At 37.0% G+C, this 16567-nt stretch overlaps 1 protein-coding gene across 2 annotated transcripts; it reads right to left on the reverse strand.

Moving 5' to 3' along the window:
- Positions 1-1467: 1467 nt before the first annotated feature.
- LOC121951125 (excitatory amino acid transporter 1-like) lies at positions 1468-7428 on the reverse strand. Of its 2 annotated transcripts, none has more exons than XM_088085751.1 (11): positions 7331-7428; positions 6968-7086; positions 6560-6697; positions 5440-5647; positions 5302-5344; positions 5129-5201; positions 4862-5036; positions 3608-3841; positions 3315-3509; positions 2804-2938; positions 1468-2217 (listed from the first exon to the last, which is right to left on the reverse strand). In XM_088085751.1, exons 2-11 carry the CDS (start codon positions 7059-7061, stop codon positions 2082-2084), a joined length of 1431 nt encoding a protein of 476 aa, XP_087941877.1. In that variant the 5' UTR covers positions 7062-7086; positions 7331-7428; the 3' UTR covers positions 1468-2081. The 2 variants fall into 2 exon arrangements, with proteins under 2 accessions (XP_087941877.1, XP_087941876.1); XM_088085750.1 differs by having other exon boundaries at positions 6863-7086.
- Between the last annotated feature and the right edge of the window lie 9139 nt (positions 7429-16567).

The raw sequence follows: 16567 nt of genomic DNA on the forward strand, positions 1-16567 counted from the left end.
AATGAGACATGGAATAAAGAGAATTTGATGAAATGTCACTTAAATTTATCTGAAATTTAAAAATCCAACTATAATTTCTGTTTTTTTCAGATTGTGACTATAATAAATGGTTATTTTTAAACCAACAATTCCTTCCACACCAATGGGTTTTTTTTATGTCAGTGGAAAAAAATAACAGTCAAGTCACTGAAGTTGTATACCCCTTTGCCAACTTTGCCAAAATAAAGAGCATAAGTCCATCCCCATCTCTCAAAAAGTTATTCGACATGCCTCCCCCTTTCTGCCACTCCCCCTTCTCTGTCATAGATAACAGTCCCTACAGAGGAATGATCTTTTAATGTCCTGTTTTATTTTCCTTGAGCTCAACTTTCATTAGGTTTTTTATGAAGTGTTTGTCCCACATATTGTGTTTGAGGACTGTCACAAATTTGAAAATTTGAACAATAAATTCTGTTTTTACGCTTTTTTACAATTAAAAACAGCGCATTTTTGGTGATTTGAAGGAAGCGCACCTTCCACTCCCATGTTTTTTTATGAAATTCTTAAAAAAATAAATAAAAAATACAGCAATTTGAAGTTGTATGCATACGTCCCTCCACAGTTTGTAAAAAATTATTTGACATGCCCACACCAATTTTTGCACCACCCTTCCTCTCTCATAAATCACAAACAGTCCCTGAGGTGAAACTTCATGTTCTGCTCTATTTTCCTTAAACTGCACACTGCTGTGGCTTTTTGCAGAGGAAACACAATCATGTTTCTGTTCCAGGCCCACACAGTATCGTGATCACGATCATAAAGTGCAGTACTATAAAATATTAAACAACTCCATATGTATTTATACACATTGCCAATTTGTAACTGGGTCATTGAGATACTGTCTATCTTGCATGCTGATTGTGCTGCCACCAGAGGGAAACAGAGTGTGCTCTATGAGAGACATCTCTGCAGCGCTGAGAGGACAGCATGTGCTGATCTGCTCATCACGTTTAAGATGCTAGAGTTGGACTGACCTCTTGATGGACTCATGTAAAGCCTCTGTTATATTTTAGTGGGTTAGTTTATTTAGCACACTAACTTATGTGCTAATAGTAGTTCTTATAGTACTAATTGTACTTATTTTTGTTCTTTTTTGTATTGATTTATATTGTGTTGCAGTATATGCATATTTATGTATTTCTGAAACCTTACATATTAGTTTCATACATTATAATGCAGCATAATCCACATATTTATATTTTTTTCCACACTTTACATGCGTAGCACATTATAAGTATTTTATATTCTTAATATTTTCTATACTAGTGTTAAATATTGTAACTTCATGTCAATTTTTTTGCATACTTCTCCTTTCTTATAATTCTTTGTCCTTTACATCAGATTGACTGTAACAAATCACAATTTCCCCTCAGGGATCAATAAAGTATTTATGATTCTGATTTTAATAATATAAAGAAACGCACAGGGTTTCAACACCTTATTTAACATCAACTTAAATAACTTTCCAATGACTTTTTAAGGCCCAGTTTCCTTAAATTCATGAACCAAACACAGCATAGGCAAGGCTAATTACAGTTATAACACTGAAAATGTAAAGAAGTAGCAGGCTTTACAGAGGCTATTAAAAAGAGCTAACCCTAACCCTAACCCTCTATATTTAAAAAACAACCAAAATACACTTACCGAACCTAAGGCCCATGACAGATGAGACATATATAATTTGCCATAATCCACAAAGTATTCTGTGCTGTTCTAGAAAATAATCATATTTTATAGACATTTTAGAGGGGAATCACGACAACCTTAAGTCTTATTATAAAATGTTTTTACAGAGGAGAAGACCTGCCCCCTTCCTGACCTCTGTTCTAATACCATCTGCAAGTCACTGAGTTTCTTTAGTTTCTGATGAGCCAGAACAGGTTCTTATTTTAAGCTAGATGATTATGGACTGCTACTGTGCACCGGGTAGTAAAATGCATCTCATCAGTGTAGACAAAATAGTATTTTGTTATCATTCATTAATAACTTGTCACATTAATTTATTAGCCATTGGACACAGATCCTGTCAGACCTCATGGTGCTCAGATCTGAGGACTTTCTTCCGCCGAGCTTTTTTCTGCGGGACCGGAGTGCTGCAGCTCATACCTGGACAGATGCTGCACTACACTCACACCGATACAGTCACCCAGCACATTGATGGTAGTCCTTATACGATCGCTATCAACAAACAAAAAGAGGTTATCAGTGTGACTTGACCACAACTACAGTTTATGGTGGTTATAAAATGTAAACTCAAAGGTTATCTTAAAGGTGAAAGTTAGCTATGTTACAGGTGAAATCAAAAACGTTATTTACTGGATTACTAAAGTGTGTTTACATGAATAACCCGTTTGAGTATCCCGTTTATGTGTTTAAGGAAGTAAACAGCGTATTCCATTTATGAAAAACCTACTCTGAAAGAAACAAGTTTTTCTGAGCTCATGTAAACACCATTTCCCAAAAATAATCATAACCGGGATAAACCTCATAAACTGGTTATTCATGTCCATTTAATCACACTAAACGTTCTCATAGTTTTAGAATTCTTGCAATTTAGAAACAGAACGGACTAAAAATAAATGCAGTTTCTACACTTCCAATACATTTGTATTTTTCTTCGCTGATATAATGTATGCACTAACCTTTAACTAAATGCCTATCCCCACAGACCTTTGAAGAATCAATTTGATCAAAATGTTCCCATCTTTTAAAAATGTTCCCACTTGTAAACTCTGAAACTGACACTGGTTGCCTGTGCACTTACAGAATCCAGTCGACGATCATGAGCAGTGAAATGTCTTCAGTGGGAAGTCCAGCTGATTCCAATACAATCACCATGGATACCATGCCAGCCTGTGGGATGCCTGCTGCACCAGTGCTTGCAGCTGTGACAATCAAACTGAATGGGAAAAACAATGATGGTTACATAATATAATTCTTGTTTGTGTTTAAGAAAACAGGCACAACTTATTAAACCAGGGATTTAAACTGGTAAAAATACTGAATAAAGCAGTTCCACTTAAAAAATCAGTGTTTTTCCAAAGTTCCAGAGAGGCTGCTTCCAACAAATTTTCATGGATAAAATTTAAAAACTTCTAAATTAAATGAACATTCACAATGTATAACACAAACAAAACTGCATAGTATTAATCACTCTAAATGTTGATTGTGTTATTAGAGGTCGGTCCTCCCTACCTTCAAACTACCACGCTTTGATTATGCATTGAAAAAAATTCAACATGTGACCAGTATAAACTCAATATGTTTGGCACTACCTGAGGGCAATGATTTGACCCAAGTTAAACTCGATATTGTTAACCTGGGCGATGAATAATGCCGCTACAGCTTCATAGAGCGCTGCCCCATCCATGTTCATTGTGGCTCCAATGGGGAGCATGAAGCGTGTCACTTGTTTCTCCATGTTGTGATTTTCCTCCATGCAGTACAGGGTAACAGGTAGGGTTGCAGAACTGTGAAAAAAAGCCAAACAACCATAAAAATATTGTCATTTGTCTGCTGTGTATTACATTTAAAAAAAAAAAAACAACAACATAGGGGTCAGACTCACCTTGATGAAGTCCCAAAAGCAGTGGTGAGAGCCTGGAGTAGACCACCAATAAACCTGAAGGGATTCTTTCGTGTAACCATGAGATAGATGAGGGGAAGAGTGATGACGCTGTGGATCAGGAGGCCAGTGAGCACAGTGAGGAAATACATGGCAACTTCTCCGCCAATCTCGCCAACATCTGTCATCTTCACAATCTGTCCTGCCAGTAGGAAGAGGATTCCCACTGGGGAATACCTGTGATAGAGAGGGGAGACACAGCAGAGGATGGGCGATGAGACAAGCTCAATGTTGATGGACTAAGTGGCTATGTTTACATGCACACTAATAATCCACTATTATTCAGAATATGACAACATTCTGAACATAATACAGATCAGATAAACAGCATATCCCATTTGGATATTCCACATTAGGCCCTTTACCAAGTTTTCCTAATTAGGACCTGAAAATAGCTGATATTATTCGGGTTTTGTTTGGGCACGTATACAGCGCATTAGGAATATGCATCTCAGTTGGGGTTGGACACACAGTCTCTTGCCTGTTTACTGTCAGCTCTGTGCTTCAGCATTAACATTTTGTACATGAACCAACTCAACAGTTTGCAAAGCTGGGGGGTAGAGATGCATTTCAGGTTGGCGGGAGACACACACTTACTTTTAAATATTATGAAAGACTTGGATATCAACAGGTTTTTGGATATGCATAAACATTGCAACACTGACCTTCTCAAGAAGGTGAAGGAATGAAAGGAGGGGGCTGTTTGCACAGTCTAAACTCTACCACCACTACAAACATTTGGAAAAAAATCCTTTTTTGATGTAAAGAAGCAACAGCTCCAGCCGTTGCATTTTTCATGTAACATGATAAACAACGTGTCAGGGCATGTATGCACAGCTGCATGTATAGTTGTTTTTATTATTAATAAAGATCTTGGTGGCAACAGTCTTTTTCGTAATGAGGGCAAAAAACAGAATATTTCGTGCAGTAGTCAGAGAGCATACAAATGAACACCAAGGCAGTAAACCAAAACCAATCATGTATGTAACAAACACACAAACAATTGTCTATTGTCTAATTGTCTGCCTTATCACAAAAACAAATAAAACACAGCATTTTTTTTTTTAGGTAACAGTAAGCTTTACAAATCGCTATGGCCTACTATGTGGAGAGCTCTCAGCAGAAAATTGATAGCTAACACAAATAAAACAAGACAACACACAAGCAGTTCATCTTTATGACAACTTCTCTGCTTACCAGATGACGATGCTGACCAGATGCATGGTGGCTTTATTCAAACAGTCAAAGAAAACCTTTAGAGGTTCCCCCTTAGTCTTCAGACTGCCCAGGGCAAGGCCAAAGGCAACAGAGAAGCACAACAAACCCAAAATATTGACTCCGTCTGAGGTGCCCGGCACTGGTACTCTGTCATCTATAGGGGCAGCAGGAATGTTGTTAAGAGTAGGTGGTGTCGAGAAAATAATAGTTGGTTTCCAATCACAGGAACAAAAACAGATATCTCACAGTTTTCACTGGTTTCAGTCACACTGATGAGACTCCCTCCTGTAGAAACACTCCTGGAATAAACTGTTTTATACTGCATGAAAGACACAAGCAAATGTTTACCGTTACTAAGTATGAAACAGTGACAGTGTAATAAATATAAAATAACAAATCATTGCTGCTGCAGATCTCACCTTTCTGAAACAAGCCTCCACCAGATTTGAGGGAAACATGTTTCTGCAAACCAAAAACTGTTACTATGTGTTTTAAACTACCAACTAAATCATTACGTTATCTGTAGATTACATTGTGTCAATAATTTTGACACACACCTGATGAGATCGAGGAAAGAATCCACCGTCTGCACAGCTTCTGAGTTACCACTAGAGGACACCGAAGCAGCCCCGGATGATTTCCCTGGTTGGATGAGAACAGCTAAGGCGATGCCAGTAAATGCAGCAATAAGTGTGGTGACCATGTAATAGCTGAAGGCCCTCAGCCCAATTTTCCCATAAGCCTTCCTGTCCACAGATGACATTACTGAGAAAAAAAAAAAAAAAAAGAAATACTTAAAACATGAAGTATCTTTACCATGTTATTGTAGTAATTTAAATAAAGAGTTGTGTATGCTGGGTGGATATTAACCTACTCATGTATGTATATATGGATTTTTGATGGATATTTTTGAAAACACTATGCTCACATGCTCTTCTACATCTTTTCTTTAGAAAAAAACTATAAAATCAATCAAGTCTTCTATGTGCTTTGAGCACTCTGATAAGCTGTTAATCACTATGATGTCACTGTTAAAATAAGAAATTACTCTCTGTCTCAGCTACACATAAATAAAACAAACGTGGTAAAAACAGAATCAAACATCTTCTAATAATCTGATTGTTGCAGTTGAGCCCTCGGCCGTTTGAAATGAATGAAATGACACTGAAGAATCCACTTCAGTGTTGATTCGGAAAAACCAACATACCCTGAAGAGTCCACTGGAAGCACTGATCCATCACAGGAGAAATACCCATTATTAGGGTTTTAACGGTATGAGTTTTTCACACTATGATAACCATCTCAAAGAATGTTGTGGTTTCACGGTATTACAGAATTATCCATAATATCTGCTATTATAAACCTTTTGGCCAAACAAATCTTTTATTACGACAATTGAAACTTGAAAACACTTGTAAAATTAAAGTATGGGTCTCATTCATTTGAAAGGGGCTAAAATAAAGGTGAGATTCTCCGTCCTGCTGCATTCTTTTAATATCGCAAATAGGTAAATGTACGCAATATAATAACCATCAATTTTCACATCCTGTAAACCCTTGTGGTTATTGATCTTGTTAGTATTATCAGTAAGCTGCGACCATGTGTGTGAAACCATTTCTTTATCAACTGATTAAAAATCATGCCTGAAGACCCAGTTTAACCAGCTGAATCACTAACCTGTAATCACACTGGAAACAATTAGAGGAAGCACCAACATCTGCAGGACTCTCATCAGCAGCTCTCCAGGAAAAGTTAAATATTTTACACCCCTGGGTGACATATTTACTTGTCGTAGTCCAAAGCCCAGGCCGATCCCTCAGAGAAACATAAAAACAAGTCAGCAAGTAGGTGTATCTGTCAGAAAGTGAGTTTAAAGCAAGCAAGCAGCAATTTGACCTCACAACGGTATATATGTAGATTTATGGTAGATTAAGACAATCTTCACAGGAGAATAAAGTAGATTGTTTGAAAACCACTCACCTATTCCAACAGCAGACATTGTGAGAACAACAAAAGCATTTCTCTTGAGAAAAGCCATAACATTAGATCCATTCTGTGATGAAGATACATGACTTATGTTCTTACTACATTTGTCATATGTTTGTGTTTCCTGAGGTTCTGGAACCTCAACCGAGTCCAACACAGACACGTCATCAGAGCTCAGCAGCACCACTTTCATGATTAGTCCCAACAACCAGTTAAGTCTGCAGAAAAACACATCTCTTACTAACATTAATAAAGTGAGAACGATTAGGACATTTATCCAAATAGAGTAGACATTTGTCAAAAGACATAAAAGCTAAAACAAACATCAAAGCGAGTTAATACATATACTAATATACATATACAGACATTAAATAACAACCTGCGTATAGAAGTATCAAGCAAGAATAACAAGGATTAAAACATCCTCCTCAGTCTTGTGTGACAGATAGAAAAAAATATTACCTTTAAAATGCTATTCCTTGATCAGTGTCCGTGCATAAAGTCCAGGCACTCCAGTAACAACAGCATGGTTGATCCGATGGTGGGAAAGTCCAGTTATTTTCCTATTGGCAGACTGACAAGTTCTTCAACACAGTGAGTTTACTGCCTAGCATTTGCATATGACTTGAGGGAAAGATGCCGACACAAAGTTAGCTCAAAGACCAGAATTACTGCTTCAGGGTTGTATGCCTCTGCAACCAGTCAGGTTGCACTTGATGTTTACATCCATGTCTGTCAAAACATTGATGCACCACACAAATCTTCCCTCCGGCAGCACAGAACATCTATACAATCAGCAACATTAGTGTCACCAATTCAGTGTCTGACCAAATGTGTCTCCTTCTATTCCTGAGATATGAGTAAAAAAGTGTTTACTACATTATGATGTCACAGTGATGTTAACTTTTGACCTTTTGGATATAAAATGTCTTCATATTAGACACTTGTATGAAATTGTGTCATAACTGGTGTATGAGCTCTTGAGTTATGGCCAAAACCTGTTTTGTGGGGTAACAGTGACCTTGACTTTTGACCTTGTTTGTGCTAAAATTTAAGGAAACTCACTCAAGGTCTTTTTGATACATTACCCTAAAGATGAGAGGGGAAGCAAGGTCACAGTGATCTTGACCTTTGATGTCCAAAATCTAACAAATGAATGAGTGCTGAATTTATGCTGAAAAATACATCCCTCAAGGGGTTCTTGAGATATTGCGTTCACAAAAATGAGACACACTAGGTCACAGTGACCTTCACCTTTGACCACCAAAATGTAATCATTCATTGCTGAGTCTATGTGGGCGTTTGTGCTAAATTTGAAGAAACTCCTTTAAAGCGTTTTTGAGATATTGTGTCACGTGAATAGGACGGACAAATGAACAAATGACAATGTTAACATGCTGATGTTAAGCAGGTATAATGTTCATACCTTGTTCGCCTTCTTAGTTTTGGTGTTAACATGCTAACATTTGCTAATTTTCTAATCATCTGATTGTTGCAGTTGAGCCCTCGGCCATTTGAAATGATTTGGATTCTTCAGTGTTGATTCGGAAAAACCAACATACCCTGAAGAGTCCACTGGAAGCACTGATCCATCACAGGAGAAATACCCATTATTAGGGTTTTAACGGTATGAGTTTTTCACACTATGATAACCATCTCAAAGAATGTTGTGGTTTCACTGTATTACAGAATTATCCATAATATCTGCTATAATAAACCTTTAATCACACTGGAAACTATAAGAGGAAGCACCAACATCTGCAGGACACTCATCGGCAGGTCTCCAGGAAAAGTTAAACATTTTATACCCCTGGGTGACATATTTACTTGTCGTAGACCAAAGCCCAGGCCGATCCCTCAGAGAAACATAAAAACAAGTCAGCAAGTAGGTGTACCTGTCAGAAGGTGAGTTTAAAGCAAGCAAGCAGCAATTTGACCTCACAATGGTATATATGTAGATTTATGGTAGATTAAAAGACAATTTTCACAGGAGAATAAAGTAGATTGTTTGAAAACCACTCATCTATTACAACAGCAGACATTGTGAGAACAACAAAAGCATTTCTCTTGAGAAAAGCCATAACATTAGATCCATTGCAATAAATGTGTGATGAGTCTGAGTCATTTTAGTTAAAATGGGACAAAACTTTTTACTGGCTGAACCACACCAATCACAAAACTACTTCTCTGAGAGCACTTGGGGTTAAGAGGATAACTGTATAGCTCATTGTAGAAAACATCCTGAAGCAGTTTCCAGTCTCCAATCATCACTTGCTTTACTGTTGATAAAATAAAACAATCCTTACACCTTCCATTAGGTTTCAGTGTCATAAAACAATAAAGCAGAGGGCTAATACACTTAACAGGTCAGAGGTCCTATGTCTTTACTGATATTGCCTTCATAGAAAACTGCTATTAATCTCTCATCAAGATATCCAGATAAAGTACTAAAACCACGCAGTTCAAAAGACGATTCAACTGCAGAACACCAGGCAGGCAGGTAAAAACCAAAGAGTAAGCTTTGATGAAATAAAGATGAAAGACAAAAGACAAAAACAGGCAACAAAACTGGGAAGTTGGTTAAAATAAAACATGTACAAAGAAATCTGAATTACCATTTACGGTTGCTTGCTTCTGTGAACCAGTTTACAGTTTACAGTTTACATCTGTGTCTGTGTAAATATGTATGCTTCACACACATCTTCCCCCCCGCAGCACAGAATATCTATATATTCAGCACAGTTTTAACCTAAGACTAGTGTCGCAGGGTTTGACCAAATGTTTCCCCTTCTAGCCCTCAGATATGATGTTGAATAATGGCCATTAGTGTTTCTGCCCAATATTATAATGTCACATTGATGCAGACCTTTGACCTTTTGTGTATATAATCACCACAATATTTAAAAATTTAAATTTCGAGAAATCATTCTTGAACCAAGTGTAACTTTGTGCCAAATTTGAGAAAAATCCCTTAAGCTGGTTTTGAAATCTTAAGTTAATAAGAATGAGACAGACGCAAGGTCACAGTGACCTTGGCCTTTGAGGCACAGCTGATAGCTCTGGTTTGTTTACATTAAGTGACAGAGGTGTATATTTAATGGATTCTCTGTGGACAAAGAGCTTCATTGTCCACACTAGACACTCGCTTTCTTTTGGGACATGCTGTCATTTTGCTCACTCAGGACTGACTGCTGAATCAGTGGCAAACGTGGTAAAATTCAGTAAACCAGTCCGGTCCAGTGTTTAGCTTAATATCAAATCGGTCTGAAAATGTTCACACCAGCCCAACCCTACTGAAAACAAACTGGAAGGATAATTTGGTGGATTATTGGCACGTCCTTATGGGACCTCTGTTGCCAGTGGATTTGTGATATAAGGGGACTCAAGAAACTCTAAGATACTTAAAATCTCCCTGATGAGCTGTACTGTCTACAAGGAAAACAGACAGAGAATCCAACAGGGAGCAGCAGTAGTGAGCGGCACAGATGGACTGACAAAAGACAAAGTGACAAAGGCTAAATACACAACGACAACAGGGAGATAATGCGGGACAGGTGACAGCAGGGTTAATGAGGGAAAGGTGAAAAGAATCAGGGTGAGGCACACAATCAGTTAGGCGGGAAAACACACAGAGACAGGAAGTAAAACTAGACATGACACATGCGGAGTGAACCTACAAAATAAAACAGGAAAAAGACCAAACATGAAAAAATACATAAAAAGGGGAAAAACAGACACCTCACAATAAAAAAAAACAAACAGACTACAAACAACAACCCAGGATTGTGGCACTTCTTAAAGCCACACTATTTGGAGTCAGTCCACACGATAGGAGAATAATTTAAACAGATCTTCTGTAATTAGGTGATCTTAATTCCTATGAGCCGAGTGTCCAGAGCCTTATTAGTTCTGTGTTAGGTACAGCGGTTTTAGGTCACGGAGGTGTTAAGTCCAAAGCGTCCCTTAAAATACTGTGTCTTAGGGGGACACTATATAGCAACAGTAGTGGACAGCACAGCAGATCAGGGAGATTTTAAGTATCTTAGAGCTTCTTGAGTCCCCTTAAATCACAAATCCACCAGCAACAGAGGTCCCATCAGGACGTGCCAATAATCCACGAATTACCCTTTAACTAGTGTGAACTGTGCTTTATGTGTGACTGCAAAGGATCATTGATTGTAATCAAATTATTATCCAAAAAGTTCAGTTATATCTGCAAAATATTTAGTGAAAGACAAAAAATAATTTTTGGAACCTAACAATTTGTGTTCGGAAAAACAGCCACTGAGCCTGGGAAGCTTAAAATATATACATTTCCAATAAGAATTTGTTTGTCCAAGAATGCGTCTATGGATGTTCAATTTTTTCAATGTATTTTTTTATGAAGCTTCTGCTGAAATGTGGACATTGAGTATTAATGTATAAAAACACAAGATTAGAAATGTATTTAATTTGCTCAATGAATAGTATACAGATTATGGACTAATCATGAGATTTGCAGGTTAATCTGGCTGTTCTCCTGTACTGTTGGTACACCTTTTCTTATGTTGTTCAATTTTTTAGATCACACATAAAGTTGAAAACTAGCTGGGGACCTGATCGTCGAGCATCTATCAGGCTCAAGTTCTAGTCTGTGGAAACCAAAACAGACCTAAAAGGAAAGTGAATGCCAACTTTAATTCTTTCTGAGATTCACTGACTCGATCTTATCCGGCCAGTTGGGGCATATTCCATGTTATTCTGTCCACCTCAGCCTGCTAATGTTGCAGCGCTGCTCTCCCACATGACAGCCAACATCTGCTGCATATGTGTACTCATAAGTATCGATCTGAACTGGTATCAGCAGATACTCAACAATAAATTAATTAAATCGGGATCAGAGACCAAAAAAAAAACTGATGACGTCATCTCTAATTGTCAAAAGTGTGTTGTTTGATTGCAGGGACATGCTGACATGAGTTCTGAGTAACTGTCAGCACTATAGGGGCTGATTAACACTGGTTCATATTTATGCAAATGTTCTCAAAACCTACAGATACGGACAAAAAAGCGCAGCAAGCCATATACAACCGTAAAAGACAACAAAGAAATTAAAAAAAAAAATAGTGGTACAGAGCAAATCGGTAATATAGTGACTAGAATTGTGTATTGATGTATTCAATGGCCTCAGATCAGTGCTGTCAAAAATTACACCTCGTTGAAATTTTTGGTTTTTTCATCTTCTTGCAGCACCGTATTGTTTTTATAAAATTCCAAAATGTGCACTATTATTGCAGTACAGGATATATTTACACTTGCTTTTATCTGTGGTTATCATGTCTACGTCAGTAATACGTGCTGGACAGTGAGGTAGACAGTGGCGGCCTACATCCTGAGGGTTTATCCTGCTGCATCATGTTGACAAGGTAAAGACTTTCCAGTGTCTGTAGCCTCCAATTATGAGCTAAGCTCTTTAGCAGTTTTCGCCCAGCCACAAGTTATTGATACAGGCTTATCATCTTGACGCATAATACAGCAAGTGCCTCTTGTTAATATTTCATTGTTAAAAAAAATTGTATCTTAGTGCTTCTCCGTTTTTGGGGCGGACTGAATAACAGTTTTTACAACTGAGCTATGTTGTTCCTTGTGAATCAAATGTTGGCTGATGAGCTGAATAGTCTGCCAGAGAAGGTGATGAAGACAACAGGAGCAGATGAAAATGAGTCCAAAAGCATGTCCAGGGAGGAGTTTGAAGGATAACAGAAGCAGCAGTTGGAAGATAAGTGAGTAGGCAAAGATGCTTATGCTATATCTTCATAGCAAGACTGACTGTAGCACCAAATATGATTAACTGGTGTGGGACAACAGATAAACTTAACAGGATATTCTGCTTAAAAATGATTTCATGTACACAAAAGTAATCCCACTCAATGCCCCACTGAAAGTGTGTGGCAGCCTATGTATCTGCAGAGACTCTATTTTGCTGTGGTCATTTTTGGGCAAAGAACAAAAGTGAAGTCAGGACCTGATTATAAAGGTAGCAAAAATATTAAAGGAAGTGTTTCAATTTTGCACTTTATTTTGCAAAATGAATAAAGAACTAAAAGGCTAATGCACTGCAGAGCTGTTCATTTCATTATATTGCCAAACATAAGATAAACATTTGATTTATTTTCATTTTTATTTATTTTAATGTGCACTGTACTGTAGAAGTATTGGATCGGGACTCCGTATCCGCAGATACTCAATATAAAAACACAATTTTAAAAAATGGATATTATATAATATAATATTATATAATATTATATATATATATATATATATATATATATATATATATATATATATGTGTGTGTGTGTGTGTGTGTGTGTGTGTGTGTGTGTAAATTTAGTATATTCCTGCTTCCTGTTTTACATTCTGTTTATTTATTTGCAATTATTATTTAATGTATTTAATTTTTCTTTTTTTTTTAAATGTTTTTTCCTGTATTTTAACTTGTGCTTTTTGGTGAGATTATATTTTGTTTTTATTTGCTAGATTACTAGATTTTCATCACCAAAGATTGCCTCTCTGTAATCACTGAGTATAAGATAAATAAAGAACTTGAACTTGAAGATGATGTCTGTTTTTATGTAAGGAGTGTGTGGGTGTGACTTAGTCAGTTTGAACTTGCCTTCCTGTGTGACTGTGTGATGCATGTGTGACATCAACGGATGTGAGCAAAGCTTATAAGGTAGGTTTAGGTAGGGGTTTATTTCCTTGGGGCTCAAATTAGCCAGAGAAGCAGATTAGGCTCTGTGTGTAATAACTCGTCAGGGCTCGGTTTCAGGAAGCCACCATTAAACACGTCTCTTAGCCAGTGTGCTTTAAAATGCCTATTAGATCACCTTACAACCTCAGGTAATGCTGATGTGTTGCTTATCTTTAATTAAGTAAAAAGACAAACTGTAATGACGTTAAAGGAGCAGTGTGCAACAGTCAGAGCACATCTATAATTCAGAGTCTGAGCCGGGATTGTCTGCACACGTCTCTCAACATGGAGGTTTCTGTGTTGGCGGCTAGCAGCTTACAGTGCTAACATTGTGATTAGTGCGAAAGGCAACACTGCTGTGTTGAAATCCTGATGTTTTTTTAAGCCCTAAATGGATTAGCTCCACATTACATACTGACCTGCTAACTCTATATTCTCTGCCTGGGTCACTCAGGTCATCGTCACAGCAACTCCACTCACTCCCTCAGTCACAGCTCAAAAACAAAGGTGAACAAGCTGTTTCTGTTGCTGCTCCCAGACAAGGCTTCCCTTTGCTTTTTTTCCCTTTGTTTTACTTCGGTTTTTAAAAAACATATGATTATTATTATTATTTTATCGTATTACATAATGAATAATTTTTCATAATTTCATCATGTAAACTTGTGTTTAGACAAATCCTACCACATCTGCCTCGACTGGAAAGCACTTTTCAGGACTCATCCAATTAAAAATGGGGCAGCCTGATGAGACACACATCTGTTATGTCTTTAAATTCTGGGGGCATACGGTGTCCAATAATTCATTTTAAAATTTTATTCAAGGTTCCCACACATTTTCATGGGCACAATTTCAAGCTTTTGTTTTTTAAGGACCCAAAATATTTTTTTTTGCTTGGTCGTCTTGCCTAGCATTTTTCAAATTAAAAGAAAGAAAAGGGAAAAAAATCCCCCAAAATGTCTATAAAAATCAGCAAAAATTAAAAAGATGTAATTTATCTTTTTTTAAGCACAACACAGTTTGTGATTTTTCCAAGCCTGGAAAAATATGATTGGTTTTCCATGACCGTAGGAACCCTTTTTATTTGAAAATTCTTCTGCACTTGGCTAAATTTTAAAGAAATAAAAATTGTCTGCATCTTTAATACCTCTTAAGATTCCCAGCCCCTTTTCTATATTTGAACAAAACATGTCAAAGGAATGGTGTGGCTGTTAAAACAACTAATTACTTAATTAATTAAGAAAAAACATTTCTTAAAAGTCCTCATATTGTTTAATCTGCATAAGAGACAGTTTCTTGGTCAGTAAATCCCCTTAGACAACAGAGTTTAAAAATATTTCAGTGAGTTTGCTTCTGCAGGTTCTGTAATTCCTGTGGGGCTTGAATTCATATTGGTTTGTGTTTTTTGACAAAGCACATCTCAGTAAACGTGAGATCATCTTCGCGTACAGGTGACACAGCAGTGTGAGAATGAGGTGAGAGAGTTCATCCATGGCCAGGACGTCAAGTAACTATGGATCTGTGCCAAGCTGTGGCTCTTGGTCAAGCTAATCCTTTTAAAAGAGGGTCAGGGCCTGCACAGACCACCCTTAAATAGACAAGGTTGAAGCCTAGTATAAATATGGAGACCGCTCTTCAGTACTGATAACAACATTACCGCTGATACACTCAGAAGAGTGGGCTTATAACACTGATGACGTGCGTTCAGTTTTTTTCAGGACAAGATGATTAAATCTGGATTGAGGTGAGGAGGTGAATAAGGAACAGCTTCTTTTCTGCTTTAGTTAAAGTGGAGCACCTTCTAAATTAATAATTCCTATGTGTTAGTCTTAAAGTCTTAAACTTGTCATGTCATCCAGTATGAAGTGTGGAGCTCCTCTGTAGACAATATATAGGAGCCTGATTTTGTGGATAAAGAATAATTGTTTTCTATATACCAAAATGAGCTTCATTTTATTGTAATGGTCTCAGTGATGAAACAGAATATGTAATATACTTAGATAGGTATCTGCGGATACAGAGTCCTGATCTGATAGTTATGTTTACCTGGATAATACAGCTGCATAATACTAATTTCAAGTACTTTTTAAGTTATTAAAATCAATCAGTGTATATGCTTTACAGTTTAAAAGCTCTGCAATGCAATACATGAAAAAGTCTGTATCCAAACAGTTCCTAAAGGGTTTTTTATTCAATTTCCTAATAATAACAAAGCAAACAAACTTAAAATATTTTTATATGGCTCTTATCATAATTAGTGCATCATTTGTTTTTTCAACAAAATAACAGTGAAGAAAGTAAAATGTGTCTTTAGAAACTGCTGTCACATCACTTTGTGCAGCATTGTAATAAAAGTACAGAACACTATAAAGGAGTAATATAATCACTATTCCACTTCAAAGTAGTGTTATAACTGAACTTTAACATTCATAGTCATAACAAATAAAAACTGATCATAATTCAGCTCACTACAGCATTATAGTTCACTACAAAGGAACAAAAAAAATTCAAATTTCACTTTAAGTGGTGTTGCAGTTTCAGTTAAATGTGAAAAAGAAATCAGTTTCTACTTATTGGAGCAGCAGCATTACAATAAAACCTGAATATCTGCCACAAATCTCTCTCTCCTTTTATGACACCTGTGTGACAGTGGATGCTAACAAAAGATCAGGCAGGGCATATGCTTTTGTAGGGTACAATTAAACCAATTAAGCCATTATAGGAAGGGATATCATAAAAAACAACTCTGAAAATTCCCTTAAACTTCCCAAGGGCCTGCATCACCTCTCTTGTTTGTCAACAAAAGTTCGTGGTACAGCACACATGCTCTGCTCTCTTAACCAAATCAATTAGCGCAATGTGAGTGGCTGATTGGGTTAATGGGATCATGTTTCATAGAATGATCTCACACACTCTGATCGGGCGTTCCTGGTGTGAATTGTTTTCCCTTGCTAACAACATTACCGTAATG

The sequence above is a fragment of the Plectropomus leopardus genome, chromosome 12, assembly GCF_026936395.1.
Source record: "Plectropomus leopardus strain MGB_pleo_1.0 chromosome 12, ASM2693639v1, whole genome shotgun sequence".
Lineage (NCBI taxonomy): Eukaryota > Metazoa > Chordata > Actinopteri > Perciformes > Serranidae > Plectropomus > Plectropomus leopardus.